The sequence below is a fragment of the Myotis nattereri genome (genome assembly GCF_964212035.1).
Source record: "Myotis nattereri genome assembly, chromosome: 2".
NCBI lineage: Eukaryota > Metazoa > Chordata > Mammalia > Chiroptera > Vespertilionidae > Myotis > Myotis nattereri.
Window position 1 is genome coordinate 205,947,175 of NC_138076.1, and position 18,296 is coordinate 205,965,470.

Genomic DNA, 18,296 nt, shown 5'->3' on the forward strand with positions numbered 1-18,296 from the left:
GAATGTGCCTTCTTTAATCAGAACAAAACAATCACGGTTAATAGAGCATGATTAATATTTCTTATCATTATAGCTGATCCCCTATCACTTTTGGCATCATATCTAAGAAATCATCACCTAATCCAAAGTTACAAAAATGTACTCTTATTTTTTTCCAATGAAGAGTCTTATAGTGTTAGCTCTTATGTTTATTTGAGGTCTGGGAACCTGTTAGACCCCAGAGCAAGGACGATGGGTCAAGTACAGAAACTCACCAGAGCAGGAAGCCCTGATGCCTGGCAAGGGGCAGAACTGGGCAAACAAGACGGTCACCCCCGGGGTAACCTCCCTCCCCTGGCATCTCACTGGGCATGGGGTTTGGACCCCAGATCTTCCATATCGCTGGCCGTGCAGTTTAGACGCCCTGACCTTTTCCTCCTAAAGACAACATCTAGGCCTCAGTGGTATTCAGCTCCAGGCCCCAAAAAACAGCAAAACCAGACATGCAACAGCTACCATGACCAGCTACATATGACCCATGCGCCAACCCGTGGAGACCACGACCCTGAATGAGCACACCTGGCAAGCTGATGGGTAGTCTAGAGACCCTCCCGAGACTGCCCCTAAGACTTCCACCTGCAGAAAAGAGATAAACAAGCCCAGGACCAAGGACCCAGTGAGCGCCCTCCCCCCAAGGAGCATGCCCAGGCCCTTCTCCCACAGACATGTATCCCCCCACCTCTAAGGGACCCCACGAGACTTGCAACCAGGGGAGCCATGGGCAGTAGCGCACCCCCTGAACCTGTCTCCACGGCCCCCTTTTCTCTGTGTAGCCCTTCCCTTTGGATAGCCCCGTCTCCTTTCCCCTTTTCCTTCAATAAATTCAATTTTCTTTCATCACCATCTGAGATGGCTGCTTAGCCTTCCCGTGCACCGCCGACTTTAACCTTTCCGATCCATTTTGAGTTGATTTTCAGTTTTAACCTTCTGAGGTGATGGCAATCCACATAAAATCTGCTGAACTCTCCCAACACCAGCCCACCTTATTTTACAGATTCGAGAAAGGAGGGGCAGTTTGCCCAGGGCCACACAGCGAGTTCCAGGCATGGTGGGCTCGATTCCGGGTGGGGGGCAGACACGATGTTACTTGCTTCCTCACAGAACCTACTTGTATGTCAGGCCATCCAGCTGGGTTCTCAGTGCTGTCGTTTTCTGCTAATTTCCTTTATTACTGTTTTTCTGTTGTTCATCCTTACATGTGGATATTTTCCCATTGATTTTTAGAGAGAGTGGAAGGGAGGGGGAGAGACAGAGAGATGATGTGGGAGAGATACATCGATCAGCTGCCTCACACATGCGCCCTGACCAGGGCTGGGGATGGAGCCTACAACCCAGGTGCATGCCCTTGACTGGAAATGAACCTGTCCGAGGGCCAATGCACTATCCACTGAGCCAAACCAGCCAAGGCTTCTGCTAACTTCATGTCCTGGGAGCCCCTCCGAGTGAGAAGGCTGTTGGTGAGATGCCAACCGTTTCCCCAACCCAGGTGTGCTGGAAGGCTGAGGAAAGGCCACTCCCACCGAGCACAGGGCGGTAAGAGGACCTGGGGGGTGGTGTGGGTGTGAGGGCTGTGTGCTGGTCAAGAGGGGTAGTGGTTATCTGAGATTCTTCATTTGGAGAGAAAGTAATCATGCCCTCCCACAGCTGGCACATGGCAGCCAGCAGGGCTCCCAGGGCCTCAGCTGACCCCCGGGGGGAGGAGAGGGGCGGAAATGGGAAGAGGGGACCATGTCCGTCCTGGCATCTCTGCTTCCAAAAGGAGCATCCCTCTCCTCCGGCTGGAGTCAGGCTTCTTGGGTACCATGGGCCAGCCCCACTGACGCCTGCTGCCCCAGCACCATCTCCAACAGCATCCTCCTCCATTCTCTACAGCACTCCAGTCCAGTGCATAGCAGAGTCTTGAGGCGCATGCTCGATAAGCTATTATTAGCAGCCAATTCACAGGCAGAACAGCCTGGGGTGCCGAGCTTTGAGGTAAGCCTCCTTCCCATCCTAATTCTCAGCCTGATCCTCGGTGTCTCCGCCTCCTGCCCCTGGCATCGGAGACATAGCATGAAGAAGGCACCTGGGAATGGGTGCACCTCTCCAAGGGCTGAACAGGATTTCATAAACCCAAGAGCCCACAGCCGCCCTGCTCTGGTATTCTCAGAAGCAGCAGGACAATGAAGCTGGGAGCCACCATCTGACGGAGCCGTTCATTCCCCCTCCTCCGTCTCCTGGCAGTGGTCTTCAATGACAGCCTGTGATGCGCGGACGCAGAGAAGCTAAGGGAGGCGAGCAGAGAAGTGACCCTCAAAAATGCGCCCGTAGAAGTAGATGAAGGAGCTTCCCACAGACACTGGAGCAGCTCCTGGCTCACAGGGGGAAGGGGAGTGGGGGTGGGGGAGAAGAGCAGAGAAACATCCAGCCCCTCCCCGGGCCTGATGAAGATTAATATCTCCTCCCTGACTAGATGAGTCGGCTTAATCGCTGCTATTAATACAAAATCACCGAGGGCCAAAGATGGGAGCGTGGAGGGAGGTGGGGGACGGGATGAGAATACCGTGCCGAAGCTACAAGGATGCGCAAACATCGGACGCACGAAGACGGGAGTTCTGAAGACTGGAGAGTTAGCACGGGCACCTGCTGGCCGCGTTCAGAAGTCCTTCCTGCTTTTCTCACTAGGACCCTTTGGTCTACTTGGTTGAGCAGGCTGATCTCAGAGACCACGGCTGGGTGATCTCCATGGACAGACTGACCCCCCCCACCCCGTGCAATCCCATGATTCCAAGCACAACAGCTCAGGTGTGGGCTTCCAACCCTGCTCCCCATGACCTTCAAAACCCAGCCCAGGAGGCCCTTCTTCAGGAAGCTTTCCTGACATCCCCAGGTAGTTACCCATCCTTCCTTTTCCACTCCCAAAGACAGGCACGCCCACTTCTAGTACAGTCGTTATCTTGGATTGCAATTGGAGTCATCGCCCCAAGAAGAGCCTGCTACTCTTAGACTTAAGTTCTTGCTTACCATCCTGCAGCCTCCCTTACCCATTAGGCAATGTCTCCATCACCTAATATGTTTCCTCCGAAGACCCATCATTCCCAGCGAATGACCACATGGGGGAAGGTCAGTATCACCCAAGACCAAGAGAACGATTTGTCTTGAGGGCAGGGACCATGGCTTAACCCTGTTGGAGTCTTTCTCGGACTCTAGTCCAATACCAAGCACATACTGGGCACTTACTCGACAGCTGCCTCCACATCTCACAGGAAAACCGGGGAACAGGAAATGGAGGCTCAAGAGCGTTGCCCAGAGGGGGCCTCAGCACCCATGGGGAAATGTGCAAACACATCACGGGTGACACAGGTCTTACCTGCACAGGCCTTACCTGCTCCAAGTATCGGGACCTTTCTCAAGGGGGAGGTCATATAAGAAAAGGCAGCAAAAGGGGAACCCCTGCACCCCACTCCCTACAAATCCTCACTCACCCCAACTCTGGGTGACTTTTCATCTGAGATAAGCTCAGGATTCCTGACTCCCCTGATCCCACACCATCTGACCTCTGGGCTGGAGGGCTGGGGAAACAGGGAACTGGCCTGGAGAATCCCAGGAGGGTGGCCCTGGACAGCTGTCATGCTTGGAATCATGGGATTGCACAGGGGTGGTGGTCAGTTACCCCCATGTTTCATAGCAAGAACCAGAACCATCTCATTAGATGGAAGAAAACTTCCCAATGTGAAGGGGACTCACTTGGCATTCATACAAGAAGACAAATCATCATGAAATTGTGTCTGATGAACCAATACACCTGCTGTGTGTATGACCACCAGCACACTGGGACACAGCACACACATGTGCCATAAACGCTGCAGCAGCCCAGGCCCCACGGAGGCCTCTGTGCCCGGCTCTTCACTAGATTACAGTCTCGACAACACTAGAGCTCACCTACACTTAGAAAAAAAAGGTGACACATCATGTAATAACATGCCTCCCAGGTGGGCTAAAGAAGACACATTTACAAAATGACGCTATCATCCCCACTGTGTGCGATGCACAGTAGGGGATTTAAAGAGGCCCCAGAGCCACTCCGAAACCATCGAGGTGCTTTCATGCTCACAGGAATGGAAACATCTACAAAAAAACTAGCAGGTGAAAGATCCCGTGTGAGTTGCCTGGGGTTAGCGGCAAACGTCTCTAGTGGAATGGAGGCTTTCCTGGCGGCACAGGTGCGCTTGAGCCAAGTGCAGAAGTGCTGAGCCAGCATCACACCAGCCCCGCTGCGCTGAGTCTTTGAGCAGCAAGATTCTGGCTGATACACCAAGACACTCCCCCCCCACCCCTCCCCCCCAGGACTGAGCTTCCTCATTAAGCCAGGGGCCGGGCAGACCCTGCAGGAGGGGGTGCGGAGGGCCAGGCGTGCTGAGGTGGCACAGCCAGGGCGCCTGGACATGCAGCTGGGAGGGGGGAAGAGCGCTCTCCGTCTCATTTTGTGCCTCTTTCCATGGCGCCCTGCTGGCAGCCAGTCCAGTCCAGTCCAGCCGCAGGCCAAGTGAGGCCTCAGCTTTATATTTATTGGGCAACAACTATGTGCCAGAAGGGATTCTTTATCCCACATTTCATCCGCAGCTACAGACCTGAAGCGTATCGATAAATGACTCATCAAAAATAAAACCAATAAACAGCTAGCTGCGACTTACTGAGAGCCCGATACGCGTCAGCTGCCTGCATAAATCACACTTGGGCCTCGGGATAAACCGATACGGAAGGTACAGTGGATTCCAGAAAAAGTGAGAGGTGTGCCCGTGGTCTCACAGGCCGAGGGGCACAGACAGGTGTCCAGCCCAGAGCTTCCTGCCTGCAGAGCCCTGGCTCGCTGTCCTCCCTCTCAGGCGATGGGCGCCCCTCTCAGGTAAGCGTGGCAATGCTCGGCACACGCGGGAAGCCTTCCTAGCTCCCTCCAGCCCAGGCTTTCTCACGCTCCTCTGTGCCTTCCCAAATGACGAAATGCCCCCTCATGGGCTCAGAACACTCTCACCGCCCTGCCAAACCTCAGGCCCTCCTTCCCCATGAAGCCCGTCTCCGGCCTCTGGCCCGTGCAGGGCCCCATGGCCTCGTGCGCTGCCTCATCACAGTGCCCGCAACACGCTGGGACGTCTGTAGTCCTGTGTCATCCCTACATGCAGGGAAATGCCCTACTCATCTCTGTTCACTACATACATGCTACTGATTATAATGACGGGGCGGGGGGGGGGGGGGGGGGGGAGGAGCTCTAAGCCAGACAGGCCGGGTCTGCACTCGGGGCTGGGACCTAGGACGAGTTCTCAGCCTCGTGCACATGAATGATGAAAGGGGGGGGACGATGACGGGACCTACCTGTCTTGAGAGGAAAATGCGAGCACTTAGAACAGGGCAGGAGGCGAATGCTCCCCGCGATCACCCTCGTCACCCTGCGGAAAGACTGGACGCAGGAGCCTGCTTCCCTCACCTGGCACTGCACAGTGCCGGAGCAGACACAACCCGCCCTGCCAGGGCCTCGCTGCTCCTACCTGCCCCGGGAGCCTCTGGGAAGCACTGCCGAGCTCACCTGGGCCCAAGGTGGAGACCACGGGCAAAAAAGACGTCTGAACAGGACGCCACTAACAGAGGCTGCTGAGAGCAAAAGATAAACTTTGTAAATACTCACTCCCGGAGATCCTTACCGGTCCGCCCCTTCATGCCACTCACCTCGGAGTGTTCACTCACAACGTGAAATTAAGCGGCAGGCGGGGGAGGTGTTTTCCTCCCCCTGAGCCGTCTCACTCCCGGGACGGACTCCCTCACGGCCCCGCTGTCTGGGCACGGAGGAGGGCCTGCCATCGGGGCACTGGGTTGGTTTCTGCAGCGCTGCTTCAGGGAGTTCAGGACCCAAAGTGCCCCGAGTCTCGCTGGAGCGAGGCAGGCAGGGCCTGCTGGGAAACATCCATCACAGGGACGGCTTCTGGGAAAGGACAGGCAGGGAGGGGCAGGCACCTCTACTTCTCGGAACAGGATGACCCTGTCCACTCCTGAAGGCTGGACCCAACCTGCAGCAGAGGCAACCGCAGGTAAGCCCAGGGGCAAGCAAGGGAGACCCCGGGTGTGAAAAGAAAGATGAGCACATGTGGGTCTGGAGAAGGGTTGATCTAGTACATTTTCCAGGGATAGGGAAGGGTTGTTCATACACGATAATGCCCAGCTTTTCCCCAATCGCCACGGACAGTGAAGGCACTGTGGACAAAAAAGGGTGCTGTGAGAAATCACAGACGCCGAACTGGCAGGTCATGGTGTGTAGCCATGCCCCAGGCCTGTAACCTCTTTCCTGGCGGGTTTTAAGCCAGCCCTGTCCATTGTTCTTGTGCATCGGGGTTAACACACCTTTGAAAGGCCAGAGGAAGTGCCCCAGGAAGGCGTAAGCACTCTCCAGAGAGCACATCATTTTGTAAACCATCTGTAATCCAATCCCCACCTCGCTTTCTCCCACCTCCATGTAATCTTCCTTCCTTTCCCTCCTTAAGTTCACACGCATAAAAGAAACTGCAAAACTGTTACTCTCCGAGCATCTGAGGTCAGCAACTGTCATTAGTTGGCTCAAATAAACTCACAAACATTTGCCCCAGGTGTGGAATGTTTCTTATGTTGACAGGGCCTTCCATAGAAAAGAGAAAGATCTAGAATCAAGTCAGCTGAACAGGTGGACCAAACCCCAGAGAGGTCAGGAGAACTCGACTGCCTGAGCTACATCTCAGCTCCACCACTTGCTGGCTCTGACACCTTGAGCACAGTCTGGAACTTGTCTGTGCCTCAGTTTCCTCATCTGCAGAATGGGACTATCAGGAAGCACCTTACAAGGCAGTGGTGAGGAACAAAGGAGTTAATACAAGTCAGGGATTTAAATGCTCCATGAACAGTAGCTAATGAAGCTTACGAAGACACTAATTTGAACAGATCCGCACATGCCTATGTTCACTGCAGCATTATTTACAATCACCCAAATCTGGAAACAACCTAAGTGTCCATCAATAGATGAATAAAGGTGTGATATATATCTCACATAGGCAGAAAAAGTAAAGGAGAATAAAAGGTACAAACTTCCAGTTATAAGATATATAAGCCATGGGGATGTAATGTACAGCTTAGGGAATATAATCAAGAATACTGCAATGACTTGCACGGTGACATATAGGTACGAACTGACCCTGATGATCACGTCGTAAAGTATGTAAATGTTGAATCACTGTGCTATATACCCAATACTAAGAGAATACTGTAGTCCACTATAATAAACAATTTTTAAAGAATAAGGATTCAGAGGTGACTACAAAAAGGTGAGACCGCACCATGGGAAGGGTGTGGAAAACAATAAATATTAATAATTTATCTAGCACTTCTCTAAGCAGAGCACATCATTATTTCAGTCTATGCGGCAACTCTGAAAAAGAGGGAAGTTACGTAATGAGGTGCAGTTAACACGAGAAGTGATTCACAGGAGGGAGGGTGGTATCTCCCGAACATTAAAGGGTCAAAGGAGATGAAGTCCAAAGGCAGGCTGCCCTGTGAGACAAACTGTAGGCGCTCAATCAGTGCAGTCCTCGCCAACCTGGTCATTACTGAGTCTAAGTGTCCCCCCCCCGTCCCCCCAGAAGCTTCACCTGATCCCATCAAACTTCCCACATTTGCCAGAAGATAAAGGGTCACCTGAGGTGCGTGTTAAAATACATACCCCTCCCTGCACACCTCGCCTGCACAATCTCCTCTGCACACCTGGGCCAGGCCCAGGCAGTGTATTTTTCCTAAGGGCCCCAGGGTGAGCTGGGAGTCTGTTAACTGCCTCAGGTGATTCTTTATTTTTAAAAAATATATTTTTATTGATTTCAAACAGGAAGGGAGGGGGAGAGAGAGAGAGAATCGTCGATCAGCTGCCTCCTGCACATCCCACAATGGGATCAAGCCTGCAACCCAGGCCTGTGCCCTTGACCGGAATCGAACCTGGATCCCTTCAGTCCTCAGGCTGACACTCCATCCACTGAGCCAAACTGGCCAGGGCAACCCCAGGTGATTCTTAAACCAGAGATCTAGCTGACATCTTTACAGGCAGGAGGAGAAAATCCTCGCTCAGGTGCCTCTTAGCTTAGCAGCCAGAAGCAAGTCCAGCCGCAGGGATGAAGTCTGAGAGCAGGGTCCAGACCATGCCCGGGTCCTGAGAGAGGAGCCCTGCCCACCTTCCCGGCCTCCATCTGCCACCCCCTCTCCTGCTTCTCTCCAGCCCAACCTCCCCTGGCTGTTCTGCAAAGGCACCAAGCGCTCTCCACTTCCTGCCTGAAACGCCCTTCCTCCTGACCCCCGCCCAGCTCAGAGAGGCCGGTCCAGCCGGTGTCCTCCCCACCCCTCACCAAGCCTCGTCCCTGCCACTTGCACAGTCATCTCAGGCGGCTTTATTTCTCTGTGGCACGTATCACCACCCTCACTTTAACTGGTTAATCTTCTCTGTCCACCGGGAAGTGAGCCGCATGAGAAGGGGGAGAAGCAAATGGCATACCCTCCATCCCTCCTGGGGCTGTGGGAGGATTCCATGTGCATGAGAAAGCTTGTGCTCAATAGCACCGGCTACCTAATCAGAGCTGCTACCCAGGGGTGCCACGGAGAGGCTCCCTGCCCGGGGTGTCCCTGCAGGCACCCGCATGGGCTCTGCTCCATCAAGAGAACTCAGGACTGCAGGACAAGGGGCATGGAGTGCCCTCTGCTGGAGCGCGGATGACAAATACCCACCAAAGACCCTGCATCCTCAGGTCTCTTCCAGGGAGTCCCTGTGTGAGCAACTTTGTGCTTCAGAGCTCAGGCAGCATGTCAAACACAGCTGAACCCTGCCCGGCCAGTGTAGCTCAGTGGTTGAGCGTCTACCCATGAACCAGGAGGTCATGGTTGGATTTGTGGTCTGGGCACGTGCCCTGGTTTCAGGCTTGATGCCCTGTAGGGGGCGTGCAGGAGGCAATCGATCAATGAATCTCATCGATGTTTCTATCCCTTCCTCCTCTCCCTTCCTCTCTCTAAAATCAATAAAAACATATATTTTTTTAAAAAGTTCGTGGACCTACTCTATGCTAGGCACAATGGACTCCTCCTCATCTGCACAAAGACCCTGTCCAATAGGGAACAGCATCCCCACTCTTGAGGAGCAATGTGGGCTCAGAGAGGTTAAGTTATCAGCTAAGGACACACAGCATTTAAGGGGAGGTTGGAGAATAAGAGCCATGTGTGCTGACTCAGCTACAGCCCCATCAGACAAAGCTTCTGTTAGAGAAGCGACTGAACTCTGCGTCAGAGGGTGGTCCTTTCCTCTTCGTTCCTCTTTAAAGTCCTCACAACAGGTCCTCCAGGTGGAATTTAATTTTTTCCAAACACGGCCACTGGGCCCACAGTGAGCTGCGGGTGCACTGTGACTGTGGCTACGGTATATCTCAGAGCCCCCTCCTCCCACCCTGTCTCCTGCACACCTAAAGGGAGACTGCCGGTGTCTGGAAAAGAGATGGCAGAAATGAACGTGACCTCTTTTGTCTTTACAAAAAGTAGTGATGAAGAAGTCGGTGACCAGCAGCGAACCAGGTTGGTGACACAGACTCTCTGGGTGGCGGTTCCAATGACATCACTGTCTGGGGCTCTGCGCCTGGTTTGCTCAGTTCTCCAGGCCTCGGTTTCCTTATGTGGACCAGGTGGGTGACCTTTTGCATCCCTCCCAGGAAGACCTTCCAACACTCTCAGAATCAGGAAAAGAAAGCGAACGTTTAGCTGAATGACAGCTACTCTAATCGGGACTCCATAGCCCTTCTAACAAGTGCATGAGCTGCGTATTATTGTCCCCTTTTCAGGAGAAGACACAGACCTGCAGGGCTGCTAGGTAACTTGTCTACTGTCACTCTGGGATTTAAACAGTGCCACCCCTCACTGAGGGACACGTCCGCCCACCATCAGCCCCTGGCCCAGACAAAGTCCTTGTGTCGTTTTCAAAGGTTTCATCTGCTTCGGCTTCAGCCTGCCTAGATGATTCCGAAGGTCCATGCCTGCTCTTAATTGCAAGAGTCTCTGGCAGAAACAAAATGCAAATTGCATTAAAGGCCTAATCGAATTTTCTGCTTCTGTTGGCTTATAATAATCCCCAAGCCACGAAACATGGTGTGCCTTCTCGTCCAAGATGGCCTTGTTCCCTTGTCTGGGGATGTGCCGGGTCCTTATCTGAAGCCTGAGCATGTTGACTTTGAAATGTCATCCACCAGTTGTTTCTATATAAACAAGTTGTGCGCCGGGCCCAGGCAGGCCGGGCCTGGTTTGCACACCGGCTCCCTTATGTACAGGCTGGGTGACCTTGGCAAAGACCTCAACAGCCCTGAGCCTCGGTGTCCTTATCTCCAAAACAGGCCAAGCGTGAAGCTACCTGGAGGAATAAATGAGATAATGTGTGTAAAATCCCCAGCCCAGCCCTAGCTGGTTTGGCTCAGTGGATAGAGCATCGGACTGCGGACTGAAGGATCCCAGGTTGGATGCCGGTCAATGACACATGCCTGGGTTTCGGATTTGATCCCTAGTAGGGGACGTGCAGGAGACAGCTGATCAATGATTCTCATCACTGATGTCTCTCTCTTCCTCTCCCTCTCCCTCGCCCTCTCTCTTCCTCTCTGAAATCAATAAAAACATCTATACTAATAAAAGCGTAATATGCTAATTAGACCGGACAGCCAAAAAACCTTCCGGACGTCATTCTGGATGTCCTTCCGGACAAAGCTGCAGTGGTGGGGGCCAAGGCAGAGGCGGTTAGGGGCAATCAGTCAGGCAGGGGAGCAGTTAGGGGTGATCAGGCTGGCAGGGGAGCATTTAGGGGCAATCAGTCAGGCAGGCAGAGGCGGTTAGGGGCAATCAGTCAGGCAGGCAGAGGTGATTAGGGGCGATTAGGCACGCAGGCAGAGTGGGTAGGGGTGATCAGGCAGGCAGGCAGGTGAGTGGTTAGGAGCCAGCGGTCCCAGATTGCGAGAAGGATGTCCAACTGCCGGCATCCGGACATCCCCCGAGGGGTCCCGGATTGGAGAGGGTTCAGGCCAGGCTGAGGGACTCCCCTCCCCCCATGCACAAATTTCATGCACCGGGCCTCTAGTATTTTTAATAAAATAAAATAAAATAAAATCCCTGGCCCGGCCCATGGCAGGGAGTAAGTTAAAAGGTCCAAAACCAAAGTCTAACTGAGTGAGACAGGATCAATAAGCAATATAAGCAAACGCCAGTTCTTTCTTCTCAATTCAGCCCTGTATAGACGACATGGGGACCAACCAGGAAAGCTGGGGCTGTGACAAGCCAGAGCGAATGGCCACGCCCCTGCAAAGGGGCAGTGACTGCTCAGCTCAGCCAATTGCTGCTGGGATGGAGGGAGGGTGGGGTTTACTAGACCTTTCCATTTTTGTGTGGAAAGCCAGAAATCTTGATTTTTATGTGCCATCTCCCATTTTTTAACTATTCATATAAATTTAAAAATGGCAAAAGCAGTGGGCAGGCCTAACCCAATACAAATGCATGCTAGTTGCAGCCCATTTCTGTTTAACAAGCTATAAATGGAAGCTATTGCTGAATAATATACAGGAGAGGTGAACCTAAGTTAACAGTTGCGAGTATTCGAAGCACAGAGTTTATTCTTGTATTTTATTTATTAATTGTTGTATTATTTTCCATATGAACAACTATAAACCTACTTCTGCCCCAGCTGCATTTCCTCTCTGTGCCTCCACATCGCCTGCAGTGACAATACCAAACGCTGTCTGTTCCAGGCTCCTGGAGTTTACGAAGATGCAAATTTGTTGATGAATGCAGACAGGAACATCTGTCTAACGTGGCCTGACGTCCAGGTCAAGAAGTAATATCGCTTTAATTTTTTTAAAACATATTTTTATTGATTTCAGAGAGGAAGGGAAAGGGAGAGAGAGAGAGAGATAGAAGAAACATCAATGATGAGAGAATCACTGATTGACTGCCTCTTACACGCCCCCTACTGGGGACCGAGCCCGACAACCTGGGCATGTGCCCTGGACCGAAATCGAACCTGGGACCCTTCAGTCTGCAGGCCAACGCTCTATCTACTGAGCCAAACCATCTAGGGCAGTGGTTCGCAACCTTCCTAATGCCACGACCCTTTAATACAGTTCCTCATGTTGTGGTGACCCCCAATTTCATTGTTACAAATTGAACACAATTAAAGCATAGTGATTACTCACAAAAACAATATGTAATTATATATGTGTTTTCAGATGGTCTTAGGCGACCCCTGTGAAAGGGTCGTTCGACCTCCAAAGGGGTTGCGACCCCCAGGTTGAGAACCGCTGATCTAGGGCATATTGCTTTAATATTAATCAGAGCTACATCATTGCTAGAGTTCTGGTAGGAATACAGGCATACCCCATATACCTCATTTTATTGTGTCTCAGGAAGGTTGCATTCTTTTGTTTTTTTAAACAAACAAAGGCAAGATCCTCCACCAACAAGATCATGACTCCCTGTATTTAACACTCACTTCACTGGGGTGGTCTGCAACAGAACCCGCACTATCCCAAGGCGTGCCTGTCCTGGTCTTGTTTCAAACTGATGGAAACACCCTTTCAGAATTAGGGTTCTCTGAGCGAATGTCAGACCTTGAAGTCAGTGCTGTGATCAGACCCTCCTGGGGGGAACCTGTGTCCAAATGGTGAGGCCCATCGGGAAGGCAGAAAGGAAGTGTGGTTAAATAAAAATGGTCAACATCTATCCCAAAAGGAAAGTTTCATGTTTAGAAAGCATTTGAATTTCAAAGTTCAGCAGTAGCACAGATTCAAAATACCCAAAGACTCAGAAAATTCCTCTCATCTGAACAGAATGCAAAACCCACAAAAATCTCTTCAAATTCAGATACTTATTGAACTATCAAGACTGGCATAGATATTTTTAAAAAATAGCATAACATGCAGAAAAGTGAACAAATCATAAATGAAGAATGTTGTAAACTGTCAGAAAATGAACACACCCGTATAATTATCACACAGGTTAAATAAAAAATTATTACCAGCACCCCAAAGTCTTCCTTATGCCCTGCCCTGGCCTCTACCCCCAGATTAATTTTTGCCTATTTTTGTATTTATATAATTGGGGTCCTACAGTATGTTCTCTTTTGTATTTGTCTTTTTTATTTTTTATGTTTTATTGATTTCAGAGGGGAAGGGCGAGGGAGAGATAGAAACATCAATGATGAGAATCATTGATCGGCTGCCTTCCATGCCCCCCCTGGAGACAGAGCCCGCAACCCCGGCATGTGCCCTTGACTGGAATCGAACCTGGGACCCTTCAGTCCGCAGTCCGATGCTCTATCCACCGAGCCAAACCCGCTGGGGCTGTGTCTGTCTTCTTTTGCTCAACACTTTCTGTGAGTATATTCATGTTCATGGCTCCATAGTACGTCACTAGATAAATATACCACTAGTTATTTAACTTTTAAATAATATTTTAAAAGGTATTTTTACTTATTTCAGAGAGAAAGGGAGAAGGAGAGGGAGATAGAAACATCAATAATGAGAGAGAACCATTGATGGGCTGCCTCCTACACGCCCACTACTGAGGACCGAGCCCATAACCCGGGCATGTGCCCTGACCAGGAACTGAACCCTGACCTCATTCACATGTCGACACCCGACCATTGAGCCACACCAGCCTGGGCAAGACTGGCCCTTTCTAACTCACGTTAAATACTTAGAAGCATAACCTCATAGAATGTTAATGCCCCACGAGGAGTGCCTCATTTTTACATCATTTCACATCAAGGGAGATGCAGCTCTAGAAAGGGGAGTGGTTGGGTCCCTACCCTCAGCAGATCTGGCTGATTCCAGGGCCTGCGACACACGACCCCACCCCGCGCTCCCTCAATTTATCCCGCAGCTGCTTGTCCCCATCTTATCCATCTTATGCTCAGAGTCCCCATCTCAGGGAGCGTTCTAGGCTCTGCTCTCAGGAGACCCACTGAAATTAAACAGGGTTGGAAAATAAATAAACCCCCATTAAGAATGAATAGCACTTCCATGAACGCAGACAGCAACTCTGTACCTTATTTATGGCCCCACCAGCCTTGACACAGAAAACTCAAGGTGTCAATAAATAGATTGCAAAGTTGTGTTTTCCTAGACAAGAATGTCTCCGCAGGACCAGCTGGGAGTGCACCTATGTCTGCAGCAACGGCTGGGGCTCCATGTAGCCTCCATGACCCCACAAACACTCAGCCTTCACTAGTCTCAGGATGTCCGGGTCAGGAGGTCAGCAGGTCACCCTGTCCGACTGTCCCCCATGCTCACTCCCTCCCCCCAGGGCCTCCTATCCTACTGTCCCCCATGCTCACTCCCTCCCCCCAGATCCTCCTGTCCTACTGTCCCCCATGCTCACTCCCTCTCCCCAGATCCTCCTGTCCTACTGTCCCCCATGCTCAGTCCCTCCCCCAGGTCATCCCGCCCAGCTGTCCCCCATGCTCACTCCCTCCCCTGTACTGCCTCGTGTTTGCACGCCTCATGGCATGCATTTCACTCCTCCCAGGGGAGCTCAGGCCAGCAGGGGACAGAATGATCCTCATTATGATAAGCTGGACTCCGGGCTCCCTGCCACACCCCTCCACGGGTTCAGGGCCATCAGAGTCATCCTGACCTCTGCCAGATGACAGCCCTTTGACTGTTTGCTGAAGATGACACACACACACACACACACACACACACACACACACACACACCCGGAGCCTCCGCTTCTCCAAGGTAAACAGCCTCAATTCTTCCCACTGTGTCTAGTGGAGCCAGGCTTGAATCGGCACAATCATTCACCTCGATTCGCCTAAGTGTGCGGCCATACCTAGACCGTTCTGACAGTACAGCATAGGAAACAAATGCCGTGGCCCCGCTGTGGACTGCTACCTGTAAAGAAATCTGTCACCTCTACTATCTAGCTGGAATATGTCTGTTAATGTACTCAATCACCCACCCCCGACTTACAGCAGCTTCTGATTTGGTCCCAAGGTAGGACTTCTTAAGCTTCACGGTTATAGGTACAGTGCCTACCCCAGTCAGTGAGTGTGGTTGCAGAGTATTTCCTCAATCCTCCCTGTAACCTACCTGCCAGGCTAATAAAATCACTCAGCGTCAAGGATCACAGTCACCCCACCAGCCAGCACGGGAAAGACAGCGTGATGCTGGGAAGAGTCTTCAGGTGGACATCAGCACACCGAGAAGCACAGCCAATCCTGAAAGCTCCTAACGCAGATCAGCTTCTATTCTCTCCTCCGAGAAAACGAGAAAACGTACCGTTCGCCTCTGGGGCCACCCCTCCCTCAGGGGAACTCCCCGCTACCCCATGACCAGAAACAGGCACAGGGCTCGGGGCTGCCATCCCCAGCCTCCCCAGTCAGTGACTCGTCTCTGGACAAGCAACTAGAGGCAATCCAATCAGGGGCAAGCCTGGAGAGTTGGGGGAGGGAGAACTCCTCTTTCTATAGGGTCTGCAGAGGGTAAGTCATAAATAAAGCTTTCTTCAAGTAGGAAAAACTACCCTGAAAGAAACCACAGAAGAGAAAAGCAGAGCAAAGGGATGAAGAGAGACTGAGCTCCACGGATATCACTTGAGCCCCTGGATCCAACCCTACCTGAAGCCTGCTCTACCTCTGAACTTACAACTTTTGTTAGCCCCCAAATTCCCTGTTTGCCCAAACCTTTTAGGGTTGAGTTTCTATCAATGAGTGCAAATAAAAATTCTGCAATTTCCCTCAGAGCACCCAGAAACGTCATGTGACACCCTGTCAAACTCCTTGTCAAAGTCTGCTACCTCACTGAGGCCCCAACTATAACATGGTTTTAGAGTTAAAAACTCCAGCTCTCGAGTCCAATAATCCAGGCCCCATCTTGACTGGCTTTGGGGCCTTGGCAGATCCCTGAAGTTTACCTGCCCCGCCTCCTCATCCCTACCTATTACACAGGATTCTTGTGAAAAAATCCTAACGCATCAAGTCCTAACAACAATGCCTGGCAGGTAGAAATGCTCAGAAAACTAATAGCTTATATTGTTGCCATCATCCTCGTTATTGTTACAGTATTACTAGAGGCCTGGTGCATGAATTCATGCATGGGTGGGATCCAGCCGGCCAGCCCCAACTGGGACCGCTCAGGCCAGGCTGGCAGGGAGGAGGGGCAGGGGGTGGTTGGCCTCACCCCCTGGTTGAACTCCCGGTCGAGGGGACAACTTGCATATTAGCCTTTTATTATATAGAATTATTAGCAATCTAGTTATACTATGAAAGTCAATGTTTTAATGTATTAAACAGATTCATGTGCCAGCCCTTCATAGCCCTGTTTTATCAGGGCTCCTCCATCACTCCTAGAAAAAACGCTTCCTTATATCTCTCCTAGGCTTATCACCAGCTCACCTTCCTCCCTCCGATCCCTTTAAGGAAAATTATCTATCCACACCACCCTGGCGTAATTCCTTCTCTCCAGCCCCTTAGATGAAAGCTCCCCCACCTGCAGGGACGCAGGGGCAGGGAGGCGCAGGCGAGGGGCAGGGTGTGGCTCGGGGCCCCTCCCTGCCATGGCTGCACTCAGTCCCGCCCACCTCCTTTATATTCAGTCTGGCTCACTTGGGGCACATCTCAGAAAGTGAAGTGCAACTCCTAATTAAAAGGTAGCCTTGAGCTGTCAATAAAATTATGCATAAAGAACATGTTTAAAAACACAGTACTTGACTTCCTGGAGTCAGATTTTCCTTTGAGTTAATTTTTCCCTTTTAACTCAAGTGTGGGGGTAAACAGAAAAAAGCTGCGCTCGCCAACGCTGCCACGCCTTTCCTCCCCAAGCTTAGAAAACCACCTCTGATACACAACGCACAGCCTTTGAAACTGCTGGCTGGGAGAATGGCAAGTCTTGCCTTCGCTAATGATTTCTGAAAAGTGGCAGGGATTGGCGTTCGTTTCTATTTGTTTGGGGAGGGTCCAGCCTCTGTTGCGTTCCTGTACTGGCCATCAGATGACTGATCATCCCTCCCCCAAACCCGGCCGACAGTTCCGACACCCGCCTCCCGCAGCCCCCTGGGCTGGGCTTGCCTCCTCCCACCACGCACAGTCTGTGCAGCAATCATGTGTGTGTCCACCTGCCTGTCTCCCCCACTGAGCTGTGAAGGTCCAGATGTGTTATCACCGCACGCCCGGCACCTGGTCTGGCAAGATGTAAACCATAGCAGCAGCGACAGTAATAACAAATGTTGAACATGTGACTACGTGAATGAAGAGACGGAAGAAAGGATAAAACATCTGGCACCATGAACAGCTAAGTCATCCCTCCAGAGCCCAGCCTTGCCTGTCACCAACACAGCGACCCGCTCGCCAAGCCGGTCTTTGACATTTGTGTCACCTCCTCCATGCCATTGCGCCCAGGTGCACCTGATCGTGCTGTTGTGTCTGTTTCTCCTCACATTCCTGACTCCCTCCGTCGACCTAGACAAGCCTTCCCCTGTGACGGGGTACGGGTATTTGCTTCTATAAAATGACCTGCTAGGATCAGACGGCTTGGCGGCTCTCCCTGGGACGCTGGGACAGCCAGCGTTCTTCTCCCCCCGCCCGGCCCCTCCCTCTGCGACAGCTTCCTTCTTACCTTCGAAGCTCCCGGCAAACAGGTAAAGCCAGGTGATGGCTGGGATGCAGAGAAGAGTCAACGAGGCAGCCAGGAATTTCCGTCTCCCCCTGCAGATTCCCAGCATCCTCTCGGAAGTGGCAATCCCTAATCCCAGAGCCGTTTCTCTGCCCGGAGCGTGGAGTCCTCGGCCTCCCTCATAATACTCCCTGTGAAGGAAGAGCAGAGGGGAAGGGCTGTAAATGGATGCAGATTGCAGAGAGAACATGCTGTAGATCCCGGGAGGAGGCCGACTCGGCTACGGCTTCCTGCTAACCCGTATTCCCGAGGGACACTGCTGCACCCCTGCCATCTATCAAAGCGGAGACAGTTCTTTAGAAAATAAATGAATAAAGGATAAGGGCGCTCTCTCTCTCTCTCTCTCTCTCTCTCTCTCTCTCTCTCTCTCTCTCTCTATCTATCTTTCTTGTGCACCCTTACACACACATGCATTTCAACTATGGGTTACTTCTGAAGCCTGAACGAACACACTCGTTACACGAGCATTCAGTGAGCACCTTGTAGATACCACGCACTAGCCAGGTGCTGTGTTTTGAAAAAAGTAGAATGAGGGTT

The 18,296-nt window shown here is 51.7% G+C and overlaps 1 protein-coding gene across 3 annotated transcripts in view; it reads right to left on the reverse strand.

The window, feature by feature from the left end:
- LARGE1 (LARGE xylosyl- and glucuronyltransferase 1) overlaps positions 1–18,296 on the reverse strand; it is a 425,273-nt gene that overhangs the window by 286,398 nt on the left and 120,579 nt on the right. For all 3 annotated transcript variants that reach the window (XM_081082858.1, XM_081082859.1, XM_081082860.1), the window contains exon 2: positions 17,703–17,890. In XM_081082858.1, the coding sequence (XP_080938984.1) occupies positions 17,703–17,808 (106 nt within the window). In that variant the 5' untranslated portion in view covers positions 17,809–17,890. The remainder of the gene's footprint in view (positions 1–17,702; positions 17,891–18,296) is intronic.